General features: G+C 36.9%; 1 protein-coding gene across 1 annotated transcript in view; it reads left to right on the top strand.

Moving 5' to 3' along the window:
• Window positions 1-24,716, top strand: part of LOC107716778 (partitioning defective 3 homolog B-like) — a 335,521-nt gene that overhangs the window by 260,109 nt on the left and 50,696 nt on the right. The window contains exon 21 of the mRNA XM_016523332.1: window positions 20,434-20,554. Within this exon, the coding sequence (XP_016378818.1) occupies window positions 20,434-20,554 (121 nt within the window). The remainder of the gene's footprint in view (window positions 1-20,433; window positions 20,555-24,716) is intronic.

Here is a 24,716-nt window from a genome sequence, read left to right as displayed (position 1 = left end):
TCGCAAAAAAAACTGATTTAGTATTCATCAAAATGACTTAAAACAGTGAAATGCAAACTCAGAATATGACTCAAACCTGCAATAATTAAATATGTTAAATAACACAAATGTATCTAATCCCATTTTATTAACTAATGTCTTTGCTGCTGACCTTTGATGATCCAGTTCAACCATACTAATAAGCAAAAATGACTTTAGATAAACTAACAATTGTGCTTCATTGTTTTTTTATTGCTGAAGAGTGTTGAACCTTCTTCTCCTGCGTTCTACTGTACAGACGTGAATTTACTTTTCCTTCAGCCTGAGGTTTATTCATTACATTTTTTGGTGTGAAAAGGCTTTTACATTTGCTATAAATAGAACTTTTTATATTAAAAACAATCAAGCCCTGCTCATATTTAAAAAGTAACGCGAAAGTAACGCAGAAGTAACGTGTAACATTACTTTCCATAAAAAGTAACTAAGTAACGTAATTAGTTACTTTTTTAGGGAGTAACGCAATATTGTAATGCATTACTTTTAAAAGTAACTTTCCCCAACACTGGTTTTAACCATCAAGTATATTTGCATATACCACATGCCTTGTGACAGTGATTTTTGTTCTTTATTATTATATCAGAACAGTTGTTTCACTCTGACACTTTTGACTTTATGCCCTAAAATTATCAGAAATATCAAAATGAATTTTAATTAAGAAACTCAAAGCTCTTAAAATGTTCTTTAGGTTTTTCTATTGTTCAAAGTATCCTGAAAAACATGTTCCTCGGTTTTCACAAAAATAACAAGTAGCACAACTGTTTCCGTAATGATAAGAGTAAGAATTGATAATAAACAACGTTTCTTGAGTAGCAAATCAGCTTATTAGAATGACTGGGGAAAATTCAGATTTGCCATTACAGGAAAAAAGTGAAATAATATTAAATTGAAATAATATTTCACAATATTACAGTTTTCATTTTATGTTGTTCAAATAAATGCAGATTTTTCCGACCACAAACTTTTGAACAGCATTGTATTTTTGTATAAATGAATACAAAAATAATAACAATTTAAATTATACAAAAGATAGTCTCATGCCAATGCAAGTGATTTGAGCAATTGAAATCTAAGACATAAAACTCTTATCATCCATATCGACCAATACCGGAGACCTTCGTTTCCCCTCTCCATTCCTCCTTTCATCTGAGCGCTCTGGAGCGGTGGAGAGGCAGGCAGGTGAAGGACGTGGGGAATGTGTTGAGAGAAAAGAGTGAGGAGCTCTTGAGGTTCTCCTCATGAGAGAGAAGTGAGCGAGGAGCTATTTGGCATTGATTGTGAGAAGAAGGGTCCGCAGCGAGCTGCTCCTTCAGCCCTGAAGAGGCCCACCGTACTGTGTGGAAAGTTACTATAACAACCAGACTCTCCAGAGCTCTGCTCCGCTCCAATTAAAAAATCATCATTGTTCCCTCCAGTGATAGAGAGGGATGAGGGAGACAGGTGGCTCGCTTATCTGCACAGGGGCAACCCAGTTCTGTAGAGACCAATGGAGAGCTGCAGATTGCCAACCTTTGCTTCCACATCTCCAAAAACACTTTTAGAGACAAACATATGAGGAAAAAGTGGGGAATCGGTTTGATAAGAGGCGGAAGGGGTCCACAAGGTTTCTCGCTCTCCACTCGGCACTCTAGCTCGCCGTATGAATGCCGTGTCCTGGATGTGCTCGAGAACACTAGCCCCCACACTGCCCTAAGCAAACAGTCCTCAATGTAACCCTGCCAGGGTCAGTCCAAAACACGGCACAAACCCATCAAGAGATACTCCACAGGTTACCGATGTCCACTCAAGTCCCCCATCAGCAGCCATTGTGCCCAGATACCTCACTGAAAGATTTGGCCTATATAAAAAACACAGTTAGGGCTTTCTCCTCCTCGTCTCTCCGCATGTTCCCTCCACCTCCTCCTTCCCCGCTTTCTTGAGGTCTGGAGCGCAGCCTCGCCATCAAAATAATTATAGAAATCACTAGATGGAGAAAGAAAAGCTTTTAGTGTTGGTTGTGTGAGTGCTGGAGTGCTTTTCTGCCCGTTAATTAATCAGCCATTCTGCTGAGCTGTATGAGAGCTGCAGGCGCATTCGGCTGCTTTTAAAGAGTGCCAGCCCGCTCCCTTAAGTGTCTCCCCGTATCTGCGAACCCTTCCCTGGCCTGACACCGCTTCTCTGTCTCTCTTATTCACCATCCCTCCTGCAATGAGGGTTTAATGTGTTTTCAATGTGTCTGAAAAAAATGTAGGTAACCGTGTTGGAAATGGGCAAGATGGTTGACCAGTCATCCAACTGTCTGTCTAAAAAAGGCTTCAATGTTTTATTGAAATGTAATTTTTAAATATAAATAAATATTATAATTAATACATGTTATATAATAATAATAATAATAATAATAATATTTATGTAATCTCTCCGCATGTTCCCTCCACCTCCTCCTTCCCCGCTTTCTTGAGGTCTGGAGCGCAGCCTCGCCATCAAAATAATTATAGAAATCACTAGATGGAGAAAGAAAAGCTTTTAGTATTGGTTGTGTGAGTGCTGGAGTGCTTTTCTGCCCGTTAATTAATCAGCCATTCTGCTGAGCTGTATGAGAGCTGCAGGCGCATTCGGCTGCTTTTAAAGAGTGCCAGCCCACTCCCTTAAGTGTCTCCCCGTATCTGCGAACCCTTCCCTGGCCTGACACCATTTCTCTGTCTCTCTTATTCACCATCCCTCCTGCAATGAGGGTTTAATGTGTTTTCAATGTGTCTGAAAAAAATGTAGGTAACCGTGTTGGAAATGGGCAAGATGGTTGACCAGTCATCCAACTGTCTGTCTAAAAAAGGCTTCAATGTTTTATTGAAATGTAATTTTTAAATATAAATAAATATTATAATTAATACATGTTATATAATAATAATAATAATAATAATAATATTTATGTAAATTATAAATATTTAAAATATTATATATTTAATTTACACATACATTTACACACAAATAAATAAATATTTTAATAAATAATATTATTATTATAAATAAACCTAAAATTGTGTACATTTTTCCTATGTATTTAATGTATGTACTTTAAATTTTTTTGCATATAGAAATAATTACTTTAGCATTTTTATTTCATTTGTTTATTCATTTATTTATTTTGTTATTTTTGTTGTGCCACTGTTTTAAAGGGAATAAATTCAGACCATGCGAATTAAAAGAGAGGATTTTAGCTGGGTAAATTTTATGTATCTGTTATGATGGATATTCTGCAGGTCTAGCTGATCCCTCAAAAATGATCACAGAACCTTCAATGCTGAATTTCCATTTTCTGAAAAGGTTTGATATCTGAATATATCAATAAAAGTCTAGTTTAACTAAACAACTTTATAATATAAAATATTGAGAAAAAACAAAACCGTTTTTGCAGCAGAAATATTCACATCCAATGATTTTTTTTTTTATCTAAAACATTGGCTTCCAAAAAAGACGATCGCAGGAATTTCAGTGAAGATAGATATTCATTTTTATTATTTATTTGTTATTATTTTTATTATTATTTTTATGTATTTTTTTTTACCTGAGCTTTGTCTCTGATTGCAACGTCCAAAAAGTTGGATACCTGAATGTATTGATCAGCACACCTCCAAATAAAAATACACTGTATAACAAGCTCATAGAGGTTCATTGTTCGTTTGGAAATCTTTTTGTGCATTTTTTGTGCCTGAAAGTTCAGACTTTGTGTGAATGGGCTTTGAAAGACTGAGAATAAAAGCGTATAGAGGAAGCTTCTTCAGGTTTGTGGGTTCTCTGAGTCCTTATGATTCATCTGGCCTAATCTGGAGAACCGGACAAGTGCTACTCGTGCGTTCCGCCCCTGAGCTTTTCTCTTCCTCTCAATGCTCTTCCCTCATTCTATTTTCCCCTTTTTCATTCTGCATTTCCTCCTCTCATATTTGTTCAAGAACTTCCTGCCTGTCACTCATTGAAGAAAAGCAATTCCACATCACTCTCCCATTGAAGCACATACAAGAAAAAAGCACGCACACTCAAACGCACACATGTGTGCGCTCACACAAAGCATCCACTTAGCGGTTTCTTCTAGATGCATCTTGTAGCTTAGCAACAAGTCATGCCACTGCATACTGTGCCGTTCTGTTTTTGGAAACAGGAGGATGTGAAAGCTTATTTCTAAAAAGCAGAAATTGCAGATTTAAATTATATTCACCTCATTATTCCATCTCAGCTTGATTGAACTGAAAGGGAAATGCTTTATTTTCTTTCTTTTTTAGACCTGGTGCACAATTTTAGAATTGAGGGTTGAGGATAGAAGACTTGATTACCGCCTTACTCTTAGACACAGATTTGCCTACCCAGAATGCACTCTGCCTGCCGTACAAAGGCAGAGTCGGTGTGACTGGTGTTTTAATGAAACGGTCCAAGCACAAATTGAGCTTCACCTGCGAACGAGAGGATGCTGGAGGGGTCGGCGAACGTTGATGGCCTGTCCAAATAATGTTACACCAGCCAAAATACTTCTAATTATTTCTTCAATTGCAGATGGCATATAAAAAGTGCCGTCACTTCTGGTTAGGGAGCCTGGGAGCCGGCCTGTCATTGCCGACTATCTTTTGTTGTCAAATTTCATTTCTGAAAATGTCCACCAATTAGAGCGCCGAAGCTCACCGCAAAATTACTCTAGGGGAGAGTTGTGGGAAATTGATAGATCCGGTTCTTTCCTCTCCTCGTCCAAACACGGATATGTCCATTATGGCATCCGTGGCCTCGCTGTCTTCTTCACGATTGCTCGTCTTTCTTGCCTGCTTGATGTGGGTCATGTTTCATCAGCAGGTTAGGGGAATAAGGGTGCACTTTGTCTCTTCTGATGTAAATGATTGAATGATTCCATGTGACACTTACAGATTTAATGCTGCTTTATTAGATGGATAGTTTAGGTCTGATGCTGATGCAGTCAACACAGCGTTCCAGACTTGCTAAAATACACGCTTAGCAGTTAAACACCTGTTAATCTAACTGCTGTGTAAATTGCTGCACAATATCCTTTTAAATCAACATGTAACACAACCCATTTTATTTGGTAATCTGATGTGTTTCCGAGTGAAATGGACTATTCAGCAAAAATGGGGTAGACGTTGACTCCTAAATTAAACATTTAAGAAACAAATTAATGTTTTTTTTTTCTTTGACAAATTATAGAAGCACTCTGTAAGCATGATTGTTCTGAAGTGCTTCAGTTAATCGTGTTCAAATCTCCTTATAGGCAAACATTAATGCTGCATGCTATTATGAATAGACGTTTTAGTATATATACTATGATTCAAGTTACGTAAACAAGGACAGTTTTGTTGTCGTATTAAGTATAGATTTGTTTCAATTTGATTCTGTCAGTCGTGTGGATAACCAAATAGTTGCTGGTCCCCATTGAGTTAATAGTATGAAAATTTGGTCACACTTTATTTTAAGGTCCAATTCTCGCCATTAACAAACCATTAACTATGACTTTTGCCTCCGTAAACTCCTAATTTGCTGCTTATTAATAGTTAGTAAGGTTAAGGTTATGTATTTGGTAGGATTATGGATGTAGAATATGGTCATGCAGAATATGTGCTTTATAAGTACTAATAAAGAGCCAATATGTTCATAATATGCATGCTAATAAGCAAGTAGTTGATAGTGAGAATTGGCCCCTATACTAAAGTGTTATTTTTAAAATGCTATTACTATTTATCTCAGCAAAAACATGCATCTTTAATTACACATTGTCATATGAACACCTAAAGTATATATTACAGTATTGTTTTGAATCGATTCAGAAAGGGGAGTTACTTGTGAATTCAGTAGCAGCTCTGAACAATGTGGATCACTAACGCACTACTGAGTTGGGGGCTGTTATATGAATCATTTTGACTGACTCATTAAAAAATAACTCTTTACATCATGATTCATGATTTGTTCATTGTTATGTGCAGCAAATACATGTTGAAAGTGCTTATGGATACATTTTTATTGTCTGTCACTAATGAGAACAAGATTTTAAATTAGTGTCACACATTTTTGTCTCTGTCTAGAGCCCTGAGTGTGCCAATGCTGTATTATGTTTTATTTACAAAGTTATATCATATGCAATAAGTAAAAATCATTTACTAAGTTATATATGCAATAAGGCGCTCAAGGCTGTACTTTATATTAAATTTAATCATGGTTCACACTTTATTGCTCGAATCCACAAAGCTTCTCTGTGTCCTCAGGGTTTTGTTGTTTAGTAAATTGAGATTACAATGTCTTTTCTTCAGCTGCTTTCTCAGGTGTACTTACCCACTCGAGCTCTCGTTGTTGGCCTGGGGTGATAGGGTAATAATGTGTGTTAAACAGGCATGATAAAGAGTGCTTGAATGGAATTGATTTTTGATTTGGGAGCATATGATTGACAGAAGCATGCCGATTATCAACCAGATGAGCTTCTCTGAATCAAATTGGTGGATTACATCAAGATTCCCCTCGACGGCCCTCAGTGTGTTTCACATGCACACTCGTTAGTGTGTGTGTGTGTGTGTGTGTGTGTGTGTGTCGATTCCAGCATTTATGTCCTGTTCTGCTGCTCTCCAGGTCAGAAATTGATGTCTTTCCTTTTACAGTGTATAAATCTTGCTCTTTAGGGCCGACAATGTTTCTTGGTCCATTTCAAAGATGAATGAATAGATTGCTCTGTGCCATACGGCTCCGTTTGACGTTTCTTTTGATGTCTGTGTCTCCATTGTCCAAAACAGACATGTCTGCTGGATTTATGTGTGCCCCTCCAGCTTTAAACCATCATTTATCCAACTCTTAAGATCTGCTGACCTGAAGTTTCTCTCCAGCATTAAACCATTAATAGACAGAGAGAGGGGCCACCCTCAGAACTAGCAGGGGGTTTTGTCGAGACAAAGAGGGGAAAACTGTTCACTGCGGGGTGAGGAGATGAACAGAGAGATGTGAACGTGGCGAGATGGAGGATAAAAGAGCTGAGATCTTCTACACATATCACATGGTGTGTGTGTCTGTGTGCAATTCTGTCATCATTTACTCTCATGATGTTCCAAACCTGCATGAACACAAAATAGATGAACAAAATAAAAGATGTTTAGCAGAATGTTCATGCTGCGGTTTTCCATATAATATCAGTGAATGGTGACCAACGGCTGTCTAGCTCCTAAATAGACAAAAAATTATTTGTGCACTACAAGTCTTCATCTGATAGTTTTATTAATATTAAAATATTAAATAAATGTATTTATTATTAGGCAAAAATTATTATTAGGCAAAATATTTTTAGGCAAAAATCGGTTTAATGCTACATTTTTAACACATTTACTGAACTTGAAATGATATAATACAAATGTTTGTGATAATAGAATAGAATAGCTCATGTTCGAGGGTCTGCATTAAAACGTTTGAAAACCCTGAGTTATGGTATTATATTTTGGGACCTTGAGTGTATTGAGGGTATTATTTTTGGAGCCCTCATCACCACTTGCTTTTACATTTACATTTACATTTAGTCTTTTAGCAGACGCTTTTATCCAAAGCTACTTACAAAAATAGAAGCAATCAAAATCAACCTTTTATTGTATGGAACAAAACATTCAACATTCTGCTGAACTTCTTGTGTATTTTACAGAGGAACAGGAGTCATGTGAGGTTAGAACAACATGAGTGTGAGTAAATGATGACAGATTTCTTTTTTTGGGTGAACTATCCCTTTAAGGCAAGGTTTCTCAGTACGTTATTAACGACTCCATTCGTTTAATATCTCCCATCTCTCAGCTTCCGTGGGATGCCAGCCAACTACCCAGTCACTTGAGTATGAAATTAATAGATAAAATCGCAACTCTTGTTGTTTCACAGCCGAACACTAAATTCCCCCCTCGTCGCAGACACAGACACGTCGCTGACCCAGGGGAATCGATACCATTGGCTGTAGTTAATGCCGTGCTCCCCTGCCACTGGGAGAGAGAGAAAATAAATATCTTTACCCTTTATTGAACTTTCTCTTGTAACACTCCTGTAGAATGAGCTTCTGTGAGGGAAAGAGCAGAGTGCAAATTAAGCCTTTCTTAGTCACCAGGTGCTGTGGCTCAGCTTATCGGAGGAAACGCTATCCGGAGAGCCAGTGCCCTTATTTGATACCCGCTGCCGCCCACCACCGCTCTCCCGTTCTTCTGAACCGCTCTCAATGCTTACTGCACAGTGTGTGTACTACACTGGATACGATCTAGTATATTTTTTTATTCGAATTTTTTTTATCAACAATTAATGTTTTATTTTTTACTGTTTTGTATTTTTTATTTTTACCCCTAATTATGATGATCCCCTTACAAGACACCCTTTAAAATATAAAAGCATCTATACATTTCCAAGTTTTCAGTCTCATTAATGCCTTGTCAGAAAAATATTTAGTATGACATGAAGACAACATGTTGATTCCTAAATTTAATAATTCTACTGAAGCAAAAGCAAATTCGTTTTATCTATATTGTTTTATGTACACACATACAACATTTTGGAGTTAGTAGGATTTTAAAAATAAATAAATAATTTTATTCAGCAAGGATGCATTCAATTGATCAAAAGGTCAAGAGATTTATAATGTTACAAAACATTTTTATTTCAAATAAATCAGCATAATCATCAAAGAACCCTTAAAAATGTATCTTGGTTTTCACAAAAATATTATGCAGCACAACCATTTTCAACATTGATAATTAAAAAAAAAAAAAAACACTTAAGACTAGATAATGGTTGCTGAAAATTCAGCTTTGTCATTACAGAAATAAAATACATTTTAAAATATATTAAAATAGAAGACTTGTAATAATATATATATATTTTTGCTTCATTTTTTGATCAAATAAGTGCAGCCTAAGAGACAATTGTTTTTTTTTCTGCTATATTTCAAGTAATACAATAACTTTGGTAGGTTAATTTGGCGCACTTAAAATGGTTTGTCAAGATTAGCGCATTGCTTTGTAGGATATGCTATTCCATGCTCGTATACTGAATATTTTGCTGTATTCCATCCATTCCATGCATACAGATCTTTTGTATACCATCCACAGTATGCACACTGCAAAAATAGTAGTAAATGGGTAGTATTATAGTATGCCATTCTGAACATATTTTCTCCCTCGCTCTCCCTCCCCTTCCTCCATCACCCCTGTTTCATAGCCTGTGGCCATATTAATGTCGGGTTCCCTCTGTGCGTGACCAGCCGAGTTTATGATTATGTTTGGAACTGCAGGCTATGTGTATATTCGGGGGTGAGCGTATGTGCACTCATGTGTATTTGAGTGAGAGGTGTGTGCCTCCAGCTTTAAACCATCATTTATCCAACTCTTAAGATCTGCTGACCTGAAGTTTCTCTCCAGCATTAAACCATTAATAGACAGAGAGAGGGGCCACCCTCAGAACTAGCAGGGGGTTTTGTCGAGACAAAGAGGGGAAAACTGTTCACTGCGGGGTGAGGAGATGAACAGAGAGATGTGAACGTGGCGAGATGGAGGATAAAAGAGCTGAGATCTTCTACACATATCACATGGTGTGTGTGTCTGTGTGCAATTCTGTCATCATTTACTCTCATGATGTTCCAAACCTGCATGAACACAAAATAGATGAACAAAATAAAAGATGTTTAGCAGAATGTTCATGCTGCGGTTTTCCATATAATATCAGTGAATGGTGACCAACGGCTGTCTAGCTCCTAAATAGACAAAAAATTATTTGTGCACTACAAGTCTTCATCTGATAGTTTTATTAATATTAAAATATTAAATAAATGTATTTATTATTAGGCAAAAATTATTATTAGGCAAAATATTTTTAGGCAAAAATCGGTTTAATGCTACATTTTTAACACATTTACTGAACTTGAAATGATATAATACAAATGTTTGTGATAATAGAATAGAATAGCTCATGTTCGAGGGTCTGCATTAAAACGTTTGAAAACCCTGAGTTATGGTATTATATTTTGGGACCTTGAGTGTATTGAGGGTATTATTTTTGGAGCCCTCATCACCACTTGCTTTTACATTTACATTTACATTTAGTCTTTTAGCAGACGCTTTTATCCAAAGCTACTTACAAAAATAGAAGCAATCAAAATCAACCTTTTATTGTATGGAACAAAACATTCAACATTCTGCTGAACTTCTTGTGTATTTTACAGAGGAACAGGAGTCATGTGAGGTTAGAACAACATGAGTGTGAGTAAATGATGACAGATTTCTTTTTTTGGGTGAACTATCCCTTTAAGGCAAGGTTTCTCAGTACGTTATTAACGACTCCATTCGTTTAATATCTCCCATCTCTCAGCTTCCGTGGGATGCCAGCCAACTACCCAGTCACTTGAGTATGAAATTAATAGATAAAATCGCCCAGGGGAATCGATACCATTGAAGTTTATGATTATGTTTGGAACTGCAGGCTATGTGTATATTCGGGGGTGAGCGTATGTGCACTCATGTGTATTTGAGTGAGAGGTGTGTGCCTGTGTCTTTGATTAGAGCAGGACCCTTATTAAACATTGATGGTGTTATTCATTTGGAGGGTGAGGAGGGTGCTCAGTCAAAATGGCAGCAGTAATTAAGGCGTTCTGGATATGATGGCTGCATGATGGAGTGTTGAAAGCATAACTACGGAGCCCAGACGCTGCAGGGGAAATGGATTGCTTGGGAACCACAGGTCGAGAATAAATGCACGCGTTTGGTGCTTTATGGTGTGTGCGTGTTTGTGGTTTGTGCAACTGCCAAATACCTTTAGAGCAAAGCTGATTTATTCTGTTGTGTTCTCAGATCCTTATATTTTGAATGATTTCGCTTGAAGCTGATTCCAGTGTTGATGTCATTCATGTGGTTAATGCAATAAATGGATAAATAAATGTTATATTTAAATGAAATAACAGAGATAAAATCACTGCACTCTACTAACTTAGGGTGCAAAAATCTTTAAATATTAATCATTATAGTATGTATAATTGATTTACTTTTAATTGGTGAGAGTGTGTGCTCTGAGAAGTAAAAAAACCTGTGTAAATTAAAATAAAATAATGAAACAAAAAACAATATTTTGTGATAATTAATGTAAATTAATTTTAGGTTAAGATGTACAAATATATCTATATTAGGTCATGTAGCTGGTCACCATGTCTGTTTAGGTTTTCACCATTTTTAATCAAAATTTCCCTCAATTTATTCATTTTTAAATGATACTAGAGTGATTCCTATTTTTTAAGTATAAATATTCCATGTCTTTAAACATGAGGTTTAATATGAGGTTACTGCTTATTTAATAATTACAGAGGAATTCATATTTTTAGTTACATGACACCACAGGAGGGGGGAAAAAACAAAACTTTTTTTTAATGTCAACTACCCAAAAATGTTTTTGTGCAATATTGTAACAGCATGCGGTAAAGCCACTGGTCTCCAGTACATTTCATAGCGATGCTGTAACTCTCCTGTGGTTTCTTTGTCTCCATATGCAAAGACATGATTAAACACAGATTTAAGTTTCTAATATCTAATAATGGATTCACTCACTTTATTATTGGGTTACTCTTTCTCAGAAAGACTTGGAAGGCGATGTCTTGTTGAGTTTGTTGTCACGACCCTGCTATTCTTGTGACATGAATTAATGCACTGGTCTAGACCTGCAGTTTTGCACGTCGTCCCACAAAGACTCGCACACTCAAGAAATCAACAGCATTTCAGACACCATTACTGTGAAGTACAACTACCGCAGCAGGTTTTTATGCATAATACCATCGCTCTCCATTGTAGTCAATTTCAATTTAGCTGTAAAAGGTCATAATATTTTATGTATTAGTATTTTATGACCCTATTCACTGTTCCAATCAATACGAGATTTGGATCAAGACTTGCATGTGATTTCATCTCCTGTTCTCTCTTTCTTTCTCTCTCTCTTTTTTTCTTGTGTGTTATGTGCCTCATAAATTGTGTAAAGTAGTCGTGAGGGAGTATGGTGGAGAGAAGATGGATGCTGCCACACTTTCCCGCTCTATTCTCTCAACTCTCCAATCACTGAGATTGAGAAGTGAAAAATGGAAGGGTTGTAACGGGGCATAACTCTGCGTCTTCCCCCCCGTATGAGCTGCTGTCTGTCTGACCTGCTGCTGTCCACCCCGATCTGTGCCGCACTGCAATTCTTGCCCTGGTGCCTCAGAGCGTTTCTCCCATGTGGGGGGCCATTTCTGTGGTTTGCTGGTGTGTGTGTGTGTTGTGTGTGTGTGTCTGGCTATTTTTAATGGCTGATACTGGAATGAATATGAAACTGCATTCGTAACTCATTGAACTTCTGTAATGTGTTGTTTTTCCCAAATTAATTTGGGAAAAACAATGGGAAAAACCCATAATTAATTCATGGCACAATAAGATCAAGAATATTTATTAATTTCATGTTGTCTTTTGGGTGTGCTACTGGTAGAGCCATGGCACCAGCAACTCCAAGGTCAGGGGTTTGATTCCCAGGAAAAACACATACTGTAAAAATGTACTGAATCCATTAAATGCACTGTTCTGTACATCACATTGGATATTACAGACAAAATGTACAGTAGATTCTTTGTCAGTTTTAATATTATATTTTTTTGTTTGTTTGTTTTAGCATTGAAAAGTGTTATTGAGATACTATCATACTATATTAGAGTTTTTATTAATATTTTGACATTTTTTTAATTTTTACATTTTTAATTGTTTAGTACATTAAGTTAAACTAAATAACTTGAGACCTACCTTTTTTGTGTTTTATTTTATTTCCATTAACGTTTTTTATGGATTTGGTTTAAGTTTTAGTTAACTATAATAACCCTGTCATCAAAAATCAAAAAGTAAAGTTAAAACATCTTTTCACAAGAATCATTAAGTCTGTGAAGTGCAGAAAATGTTTTTATTATTATTGTAAGTGTTGCATATATGAATTTAGTGTGCATTTTGATGCAGAATTTGAGAAAATGTAATCTGTTTTTAATTTGTTCTGAGACATATAAATCTGTTCTGCACTATTTTAGATATGCACATATGTTTTGCTGTGTCATTCATGCACTGACAAAACTAAAATTTTGCGCATAATTCAGTTTTCTTGAAAAAGAGCTAAACAGCATGTTAACATTTCATATTTAATCAATTGACAACCATACATTTAACAAAGTGTTAATTATGTTTTTTATATCTGTAAATGCAGATTGTTAGATATGTTATGTGGTTTCAATTAGTTGGACAGAGACTGGAAACAACCTGAACTGGCTTTGTCATGGTCCGCTGTGTGGCTAAGCAAAGCAGAAGGAAAATGTGAAATGCGTGAGAGAAATTAGTGTTTGTGTGTTTTTGTGTGCGTCTGAATGCGTGCTTCCCAGTAGCACCTCCGGGACTGCAGCAGCAGCGGCAACATTAGGCCTGCTTGAGTCACACAAATCTTTATTGTTCCTGAAAGTACAACAGATGAAAAAGCCTGTTTATGACAGCGCATGATGGCGAGAGAGGTCGGCCAGTTTTTTTTTTTGTGTGTGGGTCTGTGTTATTAATCTGCAGTGGGACTGTTCTTGTTGTGTGTCCCTGAGTGTGTGTTGTTCTGTTTGTTTTGAGACCTCACTGTCCGGGTTGAGCGTGCTCTGTACGGGAGCTGGAGTGTGCGTGTGGCCACCGGGTCGCCGCGCTCTGGCCCGTTCCCACAGCATCATCCCTCTGGAATGCCTGGCACTCGCGCTGTCTGCCTAACGAGCTTTTAAAAAAGACATGTTAATTTGTTTTGTCTTAATCTAATCCCTCTACTGTCTCATTCACCCTCTGTTCTCCAAGTTTCTCTCTCTAACACACACTCTTTGCTCTCTCTCTCTCTCTCTCTCTCAGTTAATCTGATTGGTCAGGAACATGAAAAAAAAGTAAATTGAATTTTGGTGTTCTGCGTCTAAAGGGAGAATGAGGGAATTTTGTAGAGTGGTCAGCCTACACTTGTTTTTGATGAAAGTACCACTTGTTCTCTAGTTGTAGAGTTGTAGTTTTATTGTGAAAACAAGTCTGTTTTCTTCAGGGAGAAATTTCACTCTAAGCACATATTTACACCTCGACTTAACTGGATGCAATGCTTTTTTCCTTTTTTTTTTTCCTTTGTCAAAGTGAATGTGAATTTTTTTTTGTTTGTTTGTTTAAAATGTATCTGTGTTGCATGTAAAATGTTTCAAATTCATCTGTGTTGCCAATCAGTGTTATTTTAGTATTATTTATATGCCATTACATTATTTTTTTAATATTTTGAATTAGCTTTTATGTACATTTCCCATTTTAATTTTAGTTCAGTTTTAGTAATTTTGTTATGCGCTTTCATCCTTTTTTTAATTATTATTTTTTAAATTTTTATTTAGCTTTATTTTTTATTTTAGTTATAGTCATTATAGTACTTCAACTTATTTATTTCAGGATAACACTTTACAATAAGGTTTAATTTTAATATTAGTTAAAGTGATAGTTCACCCAAAAAAAAAAAAATAATAATTTTTTTATTTACTCACCCTCATATTCCCACAGTTGCTGGTACTACTGCCATAGTATCCACTACTCCACTACACTGCTGTAAACATGTATTGCTCATTGTTAGTTAACGTTAGTTAATGCATTAACTAATTAAACAAATTAGGCATTATTGTAAAATGTGTTAAAAGTCAAGGAAACTTTTCTCATTTTAAAGAGGTCATATGATGCGATTTCAAGTTTTCCTTTGTCTTTGGAGTGTTACAAGCTGCTTGTGCATATATAAGATCCGTAAAGTTGCAAAAATTAAAGTCTCAAACCCAAAGAGATATTCTTTATAAAAGTTAAGACTCGTCCACGCCTTCCTAAAACGCCTCGTTTAAACACGCCCCCACATGTCTTTTGCATAACACCGCCCAAATGTTTACACAAAGAAAGAAGGTGCAACTTTTATTGTTGCTGTAGTATTGTAGTCGTGGAGTCGCCATGTCGTGGAGACGCTGTGTGTTTCCAAATATGGTAAGGGGCATTTTGTTTGGTCTTCCAAATGTAGAGTTGTAGTTTTATTGTGAAAACAAGTCTGTTTTCTTCAGGGAGAAATTTCACTCTAAGCACATATTTACACCTCGACTTAACTGGATGCAATGCTTTTTTCCTTTTTTTTTTTCCTTTGTCAAAGTGAATGTGAATTTTTTTTTTGTTTGTTTGTTTAAAATGTATCTGTGTTGCATGTAAAATGTTTCAAATTCATCTGTGTTGCCAATCAGTGTTATTTTAGTATTATTTATATGCCATTACATTATTTTTTTAATATTTTGAATTAGCTTTTATGTACATTTCCCATTTTAATTTTAGTTCAGTTTTAGTAATTTTGTTATGCGCTTTCATCCTTTTTTTAATTATTATTTTTTAAATTTTTATTTAGCTTTATTTTTTATTTTAGTTATAGTCATTATAGTACTTCAACTTATTTATTTCAGGATAACACTTTACAATAAGGTTTAATTTTAATATTAGTTAAAGTGATAGTTCACCCAAAAAAAAAAAAAATAATAATTTTTTTATTTACTCACCCTCATATTCCCACAGTTGCTGGTACTACTGCCATAGTATCCACTACTCCACTACACTGCTGTAAACATGTATTGCTCATTGTTAGTTAACGTTAGTTAATGCATTAACTAATTAAACAAATTAGGCATTATTGTAAAATGTGTTAAAAGTCAAGGAAACTTTTCTCATTTTAAAGAGGTCATATGATGCGATTTCAAGTTTTCCTTTGTCTTTGGAGTGTTACAAGCTGCTTGTGCATATATAAGATCCGTAAAGTTGCAAAAATTAAAGTCTCAAACCCAAAGAGATATTCTTTATAAAAGTTAAGACTCGTCCACGCCTTCCTAAAACGCCTCGTTTAAACACGCCCCCACATGTCTTTTGCATAACACCGCCCAAATGTTTACACAAAGAAAGAAGGTGCAACTTTTATTGTTGCTGTAGTATTGTAGTCGTGGAGTCGCCATGTCGTGGAGACGCTGTGTGTTTCCAAATATGGTAAGGGGCATAACATTTCTGTCACACGCTTGAGGTATTCGGCCAATCACAACGCACTGGATAGCTGGCCAATCAGAGCACACCGCGCTTTTCGGAATGATGAGCTTTTTAAAAATCGGCGCGTTTCAGAAAAGCGGGGGAAAGAGGGGAGCAACAATAATGTGCGGTATGTGGAAAATAATGTGGTTTTTTTTACCTTAAACCGCGTAAACATATTGCATTACACCAAGTACACAAATTAATGTTATTTTTAGCATCGTCATATGACCCCTTTAAGTTCTTAATGCAATATTTATATTTAATTTCAGTGTTATTTCCATTACCAAAAATGATTTTGAATTGTTTTTGTTTTCCTTTTAGATAACAATTGCAACACTGGAACCAATGATCTATGGTGGTGGGCGGGGCTAAAATAAAAACTAGACTGTCAGCAAAATGTCTTGATGCCTGTCAGTTTTAACTGTTTAGGACAAAACAACTCGGATCATCAGGGTAGAAATGTAATTTATTGCTGTTTTATTATGGCGTGCCTATAGTTGAGACTGTGTTTGCTTTTCTATGCTAGTTCAACAATGTGCTTCCTCTATTTTACAGTGTCATTGTAATTGTTGGCTTCATCCCATTTAGGTTATCAAAACAATGTCTTTATTGAGCATACAGTCTTTTAACTTATTGTGATGCCCTTTCTTCCTCACATTTTCATCTTCCTTTTATTTTCAGTTGCACATTCATAGTACATGGACAGCTGGCTTTGTCCCCCGGGGGTTGATGCCCTGAAAAATGACTGTCTGATGTGTGAAGTTTACGATAGGATCCTCACCCACAGCGTCTGATCGCTGCATTTACCCCTCGCTGAGATGGTGGACATGGCTGTTCGGCTCTGTGTGTTAACAATGGGAAGCAACAGTTGTGGAAAGGTTGTGTTTGTGTTAGCCGAGCGCTGAGAGATTGATTTTGGTGTTTGTGTGTTGGAAGCTGTGAGATGACTGACAGGACTTTATCTCCCAAGTCACACTTCCACAGTTCTGTGCCACAACACAATATTTGAGCAGGAGAAATATCACACATTCCCCTCTTGAACGTTTGATAAGCGCGTCATTTGGCTGTGTCTGGAAAAGCAGAGATGTTTATTGAGCTTTGGACAAGTAGAATGGTATTAAAGGGATAGTTCACCCAAAAATGAACATTGAGGAAAAAGATGCAGAGACCCCTGGTGCAATAAAAAAAAAAAAAAACACACTACACAAGACAAAATACAAGGTAAATCTTAATATTATAGAATTTTAAGTAAAAATCCTCATCTCTTTTTCAACTTATTTTCTTCTGTAGAACGCAAAAGGGGATGTCCAAACTGCTCTTTTGCAATAAAATGAATGTGAATGATGACCACAATTGTCACATTAGATATTAAGTAAAAAAAGCTTACTTTTCGGTCCATTCCTCTCACAATGCTATCATAGGACTTCAAAAAAAAAAAAAAAAAAAAATGTATGGTGAAAGTCACCATACTGCAGACAGAGAGAAAAAAAAAAAAAAAAAAAAAAAAAAAAAAAAAAAAAAAAAAAAAAAAAAAAAAAAAAAAAAAAAAAAAAAAAAAAAAAAAAAAAAAAAAAAAAAAAAAAAAAAAAAAAAAAAAAAAAAAAAAAAAAAAAAAAAAAAAAAAAAAAAAAAAATATAGAACACCTCTTTTATGATACTCTTATTGTGCTTTTTGGAGTGAGCATTCACTTTACATTTTATCTCCATTCACTTTCATGATAGTGAAAAGAGCAGCTTGAACATTATAGCTAAATATCTCATTTTATGTTATACGGAAGAAAATAAGTCATACAGGCCTGAAATTACATGAGGTTGTGCAAATGTTAGAATTTTTTGTTTAAATTATAAAATAAAAAAATTATAAAATTTAACTCATATTTTGTATTTTTTGTGTATTTACAGGTGCATCTCAATAAATTAGAATGTCGTGGAAAAGTTCATTTATTTCAGTAATTCAACTCAAATTGTGAAACTCGTGTATTAAATAAATTCAAACATTTAACAAAAACTCACCAATTCACTATCTCAACAAATTAGAATATGGTGACATGCCAATCAGCTAATCAACTCAAAACACCTGCAAAGGTTTCCTGAGCCTTCAAAATGGTCTCTCAGTTTGGTTCACTAGGCTATACAATCATGGGGAAGACTGCTGATCTGACAGTTGTCCAGAAGACAATCATTGACACCCTTCACAAGGAGGGTAAGCCACAAACATTCATTGCCAAAGAAGCTGGCTGTTCACAGAGTGCTGTATCCAAGCATGTTAACAGAAAGTTGAGTGGAAGGAAAAGGTGTGGAAGAAAAAGATGCACAACCAACCGAGAGAACCGCAGCCTTATGAGGATTGTCAAGCAAAATCGATTCAAGAATTTGAGTGAACTTCACAAGGAATGGGCTGGGGTCAAGGCATCAAGAGCCACCACACACAGACGTGTCAAGGAATTTGGCTACAGTTGTCGTATTCCTCTTGTTAAGCCACTCCTGAACCGCAGACAACGTCAGAGGCGTCTTACCTGGGCTAAGGAGAAGAAGAACTGGACTGTTGCCCAGTGGTCCAAAGTCGTCTTTTCAGATGAGAGCAAGTTTTGTATTTCATTTGGAAACCAAGGTCCTAGAGTCTGGAGGAAGGGTGGAGAAGCTCATAGCCCAAGTTGCTTGAAGTCCAGTGTTAAGTTTCCACAGTCTGTGATGATTTGGGGTGCAATGTCATCTGCTGGTGTTGGTCCATTGTGTTTTTTGAAAACCAGCGTCACTGCACCCGTTTACCAATAAATTTTGGAGCACTTCATGCTTCCTTCTGCTGATCAGCTTTTTGAAGATGCTGATTTCATTTTCCAGCAGGATTTGGCACCTGCCCACACTGCCAAATGCACCAAAAGTTGGTTAAATGACCATGGTGTTGGTGTGCTTGAGTGGCCAGCAAACTCACCAGACCTGAACCCCATAGAGAATCTATGGGGTATTGTCAAGAGGAAAATGAGAAACAAGAGACCAAAAAATGCAGATGAGCTGAAGGCCGCTGTCAAAGAAACCTGGGCTTCCATACCACCTCAGTAGTGCCACAAACTGATCACCTCCATGCTACGCCGAATTGAGGCAGTAATTAAAGCAGAAGGAGACCCTACCAAGTTATTGAGTACATGTACAGTAAATGAACATACTTTCCAGAAGGCCAACAATTCACTAAAAATGTTTTTTTTATTGGTCTTATGGAGTATTCTAATTTGTTGAGATAGTGAGTTGGTGGGTTTTTGTTAAATGTGAGCCAAAATCATCACAATTAAAAGAACCAAAGACTTAAACTACTTCAGTCTGTGTGCATTGAATTTATTTGATACACGAGTTTCACAATTTGAGTTGAATTACTGAAATAAATGAACTTTTCCACGACATTCTAATTTATTGAGATGCACCTGTATTTTTACTGCATCAGAGTCTCTTTTTCTTAAATGACGATATCATTCTGAATCTTCTCTGTATGTGTGTGATTATGTGATTCTGGCTAGATTTGAAGTGGCTTGTAACAAAGGGCTGTTGATTATCTGTGACAGTATTGAGTGTTTCTGTCTGCTTTAGCTCGGTTGTCATCACCTTGTTGTTTCTGATAAGTGCAGATGATAGAGCCGTAGCCTGGGATACCAGACCGAAGTCTGCCTCCGAAGTGGCTACAATCCGGACATATCAACAGCCTGATATACTGGGCTTCTGGATTTTTATCCATCACATGATGTATAGGTCAGATCGATAGTGACTCTTTGTTCTGGATGGGTGTGAGTGGGCCGGGGTTTGGAGATTGTGTGTTATCTTGCCCATACGACTGTAAGTCTATAAATGTGTATGTTGGGAAATAGTATTGGTGCGTAGGAGACTGTGTGCGGATGTAAGGGGGTGGTGGGGCCTAGTCTTTGAAGATCTGGGTTGTAAGCAAAAGATTGCAGGTTCAAATGTCACAAGGGATAGATAGAGCTTCACTAATTGGAACTAAACACAAGGATCTTTTGACATGTTTTTAAAAGTTTAGCTATTTTATTACACTCTTAAAAAACATATCTCATATCTGTTTACTGTATCTGAAACTAAGTAAGCCAAACCCCACCCATGTTATTTATCTGTGTAGAGCTAGTAAAAGACTGGATGATATAATTATTGTGATTATTTATTGTTAATTAAATTGAATTAGCATTTGGAATCTTGAACCTACAACCTTTTGGTTACCAGCCCAGATCTTTAGCCACTATGCCACAGCAACACATTTTTTCCATTAATTTAATATTTGAGCTAAGTGGATTGTGTGTTTTTGCAGCAGTATGGACCGTATCCAGCAGCTGAGGAGGGAGTATCTTCAGGCTCGTAGAGAGGGAGCAGCTCCAGCCTATGAGGAACTGGAGGCCCGACGGAGAGGACCAGAGTACGACCAGCACAGAGTAAGATATCAAACCCACACACCTCACCCAATAAAACACTCTCACCATCATGTAGGTTCCCAAATTAACGACTGCCAAGCATTGGTGCAAGTCTAAAGTTGATTTTGGAAAGTTGATTTTGCACCCTGCGTTCACACCATTTTTACCTTTCCCTTAATCAGAGTGAATAATTGCCTCAGTATCTCTCTATACTGCCTCAATTCAGCAATACAGTCTTTAACATCCTTAATCAGGAGTCATAGAAACTTCCACCAAATACATCGTCACCTTTCTTTATTAGGATTGGGACAAACCAGCATAATTTGTTTTCTCTCTGAACACACAGTAATTCCCTTTGTGTGAGATCAATAGTTATACCTCTCAAATTCAAAAGAGCTAGCGTCTGTTTTTGTAAGAGCTGCGGTGAACAATGAAGCATCACTGGCTGTGGGATTAGAGAGGCAGATCGAATTAAACTAACTCCAAACAGCAATCACCCAATCTAACGAGCCTGCTCATTAAGGTCGACACTGCATTTATTCATTTGCTCGTCGGTGCTTATTTATCTATTTATTCAGTGCTAATTATTCAGCTACTGAAGGAAACAAACACTCGCTACGTCAAAGCAAAACAAAGTTATCAGCCGCCGCTTTTGCATAAGAGGAAACGTGTGAGCAGTTTTCACACGGTGAAATGGTTTGGAACTACCTACAGGCCTGATGATTGCATTGTGGAAATGATGACGATTGCCTGAAGGCAACATGAGAGAATTCACCATATGGCTTTATACACGCGCACACACACACACACACACACACAATCTTGGAGAGACATTCACAGAAGTTTCCACACCCTTTTCTGTGACTGTGATGTAGTCTACAATACGGATATAAATAATACTCCTCATGACAGACACGTTATGACTGCCTATTGTTACAGCTGCCTCTCGTCTGCTTTCAGATTTAGCCCTTTTATGAACATATCTGTACATATCTCACTCTCTCAACCCGCAAGGATGTACCTGGTAAACACAGAGAAATGGAAAAAGATTCGGATTGGGATTTGTTTTGTTGGGCTGTTCCAGAACCAGAACCGTTCAGCTATTGCCACACAAGCAAATCGGTTTACACACAATCCTGCTTTCCAGTAAATGTTTTAGCTTTTCTCTGCCAGAGGAGCCTACCACTGATGTCATAACCATTTATTTTTTCTTTTGTATTTATGCGAAGCTTCGCAGTGTTTACTGGTTCATCACTGCTCTGTGTAAGTGTGTTATAGGACTGCAGTAGAGTTGATATAGAGTGTGTATAGACATTGATTGATGACCGCTCGACCACTCCATGAATTTCTGTGCTGACTCAGTGACTGCATTGCTCAGGCATGACTGTGGTGTAGTCTCACTGACCGCAAGTTCACTTGTGAGGACTTCTGACGTCCAGATGAAATTAAGGCTTGGCATTTGTCAGTATTTGTGTCAAAAAATGGGTCTGTTCCAAAACCCAGTGAGCTGCCTCGCTGTCTACTGCCTAAGAACTTGTCTTCTAAGGAAGCATCCTATCAGACATAAAAGAGTTTGATGTTAGCATGTTGATAATACTCTGGTAAGCATAAAAAAAACATAGCACATTCAAAAATAGTTCTTTTTAATTAGACTAACTGTTTGCTTTTCATTATTTAGTTAAATATAAGTATTTCTTAAATCTTATTTTGGCCACCATCTCATTTTTTTTTAACTCCACTGAGCTTGGCACAGTGCATTCTGGGATTGCTTTCTTCACAAAGGACGCACTTATTTACCTTTATTTAATGAGAAAATTAACCTGAACAGTACGGAGAATGATTACAAATAATAAAAAATGTAACATAATAGATTAAATGGGAAAGTAATTTTTAAAAAGATGATGAAATAATACACTACTGTTTGGGATCAGTGAGATATTATTTTAATTAATACTTTTATTCAGCAAGGTCGCATTAAATTAATCAAGAGTGACAGAAAATACATTTGTAGTGTGACAAAAGATTTCTATTTCAAATAAATGCTGCTCTTTTGAATCCTGAACAAAAAAATAAGTATCATGGTTTCCATAAAAATAAGCAGCACAACCATTTTCAACATTGATAATAATAAGAAATGTTTCTTGACCACAAAAACATGATATTAGAATGATTACTGAAGCATCATGTGACACTAAAGATTGTAGTAATGGCTACTGAAAATTCAGCTTTGCATCTTAGGAATAAATTACATTTAAAGTGTAAAAACAGTTATTTTATATTGTAAGTAGGGTTTCAAAGAGGCGGTAATTTCTAGGTAAATTTTGGAAACATTCCAGAAATTTTGGGAAATTTTCAGGATTTTTTGGAAACTTTCATAAACCTTCAGAATTTTTGGGAAAGTTTCCATAAATTTACCAAAAATTGTCCACCCCCTTGCAACCCTAATCGTATTAGTATTTTACAATATTACTGTTTTACTGTATTTTTGATCAAATAAATGCAACCTTGAGCATAAGAAACTTAACAAGTGTAAATTAAATTAAAGGCTAGCTGAGATGAAATAACAAGAAAGATGCTGCCTTAGAATCTAGCCAGACAAAGTATCTTAGTAGGCGGTATAGTTATGCTGCCTCTTCATGTTGGGAGTGTGACTTTAATGCCTTAAATGAAGCCCTAAAATACTGCTTACGTAGGCAGCTCACTAGGTTTTGGAACAGAACAAATGCGTGTCCTCCAGAAGGTACCCACGATCCTGTGCCATCTTGGAATCATTCCTGTACCTCAGTTGCTAGCAACACCAAGGTCATGGGTTTGATTCCCAGGGAACACGCATACTGAGGAAACATATACCTTGAATGCACTGCAAGTCACTTTGGATGAAAGAGCCTGGCAAATGCATAAATGCATAATAAATGCAGCAGTGTATTATACATTTATATGGAAGTCTGAAGATAGCAAACAGGAAGTTCAAAAGCTTAAAGGCAAATTCTGTTGCTGTCTTGCGGGTTCTGTGCTGTTCATTCCTCAGATGTTGAGATAAGATGCACGCCACACCGTCTATGTAGCACGCAATTATGTTATGTGTTGCCTGCAGTGTCTAATGTCTCCATAAACTATTTTTACCAAGTGAAAAATTCAAGCAAATGGGCTTCAGGATTAAAAAGGAAGGCTGTTCGTGTTTTCAAAGGCCTCTCTTTATGGAATCAGTCGTGAGAAGGCAACCGATGAGCCGTGGAGAGGCATCTAAATAGCATCCAAAAATATATATGGTAGTCTTGTGACTGTTTATAGGGCCTGTAAGGCAGTTAAAGTTGGTATGATAATGCTCCAACTGCCGCCTAACTGCTACGGTCCTAATGAGGGATAGGAGTCAACGCTGGCGGTATTTACTAGCACTGTCCTCTCTCACTCGCTCTCGTTTCCCCTGAGAGGAATGATGCAGTCCATGAGAAACTAACCACACAAATCTGTCAGAGTGGCTCTCTCTTGCTCTGAGGACCAGCCGTTGTTTCCTTTCCAATCCAGATCCATCTCCAGCACACGTCAACAGCCGCATCTCCTATTCACACAATGAGAAAATATCCCAAAAATATAGAGTTTTCCCGTAACTCCTTTTTATTTTTTCAAGTCACACTTCCATTAAACCCATCGCCAGTAGTGATTTTTTTTTCCTTGAAATACTAGCGGAGAATATTTGTTTAATATGCTCCAGTCGGGTGCTGGATTTCACTGGGTTTCTTCAGTTGTGGTTTGAGCGAGATGCGGTCCGTCCCTCGTGTGTTTTCCCATTTTCCTCAGCAGGTTTTTGACCTCAGATCTTACTGCTGTGCGTATCCTGGTAGCAGCTCTTACAAAGTCAAGGTTGATTTGGGCATAAGAGGGACAGGATGTGATGTGATCCTTTGATGTTGGCTCTGAATCCCAGTTCGAATGTAAAAGCAGGTATCGAAATTAGCAACATGGTGTCATGAGACCCAGCTGAGGGCTTTAACAATAAGCAGCTTAAGCGTTTAGGTTCCTGTCTGTTGGAATGACTGCTCTGCCACGGCCCCCAGCCAACCATTGTCATCTTTTCCTCTCTGGGAGCCATACAAACCACAGAGCTGAAGCAGAGAGAGAGACGTTAGACTTGGGGAAACCCTAATAAGTCAGTAAACTCTTCCATTGCGTCCACCCTGCTGCC

The sequence above is a fragment of the Sinocyclocheilus rhinocerous genome, unplaced genomic scaffold, assembly GCF_001515625.1.
Source record: "Sinocyclocheilus rhinocerous isolate Xijiao unplaced genomic scaffold, SAMN03320098_v1.1 scaffold1441, whole genome shotgun sequence".
Taxonomy (NCBI): domain Eukaryota; kingdom Metazoa; phylum Chordata; class Actinopteri; order Cypriniformes; family Cyprinidae; genus Sinocyclocheilus; species Sinocyclocheilus rhinocerous.
This window is presented reverse-complemented; position numbering and strand designations above follow the sequence as displayed.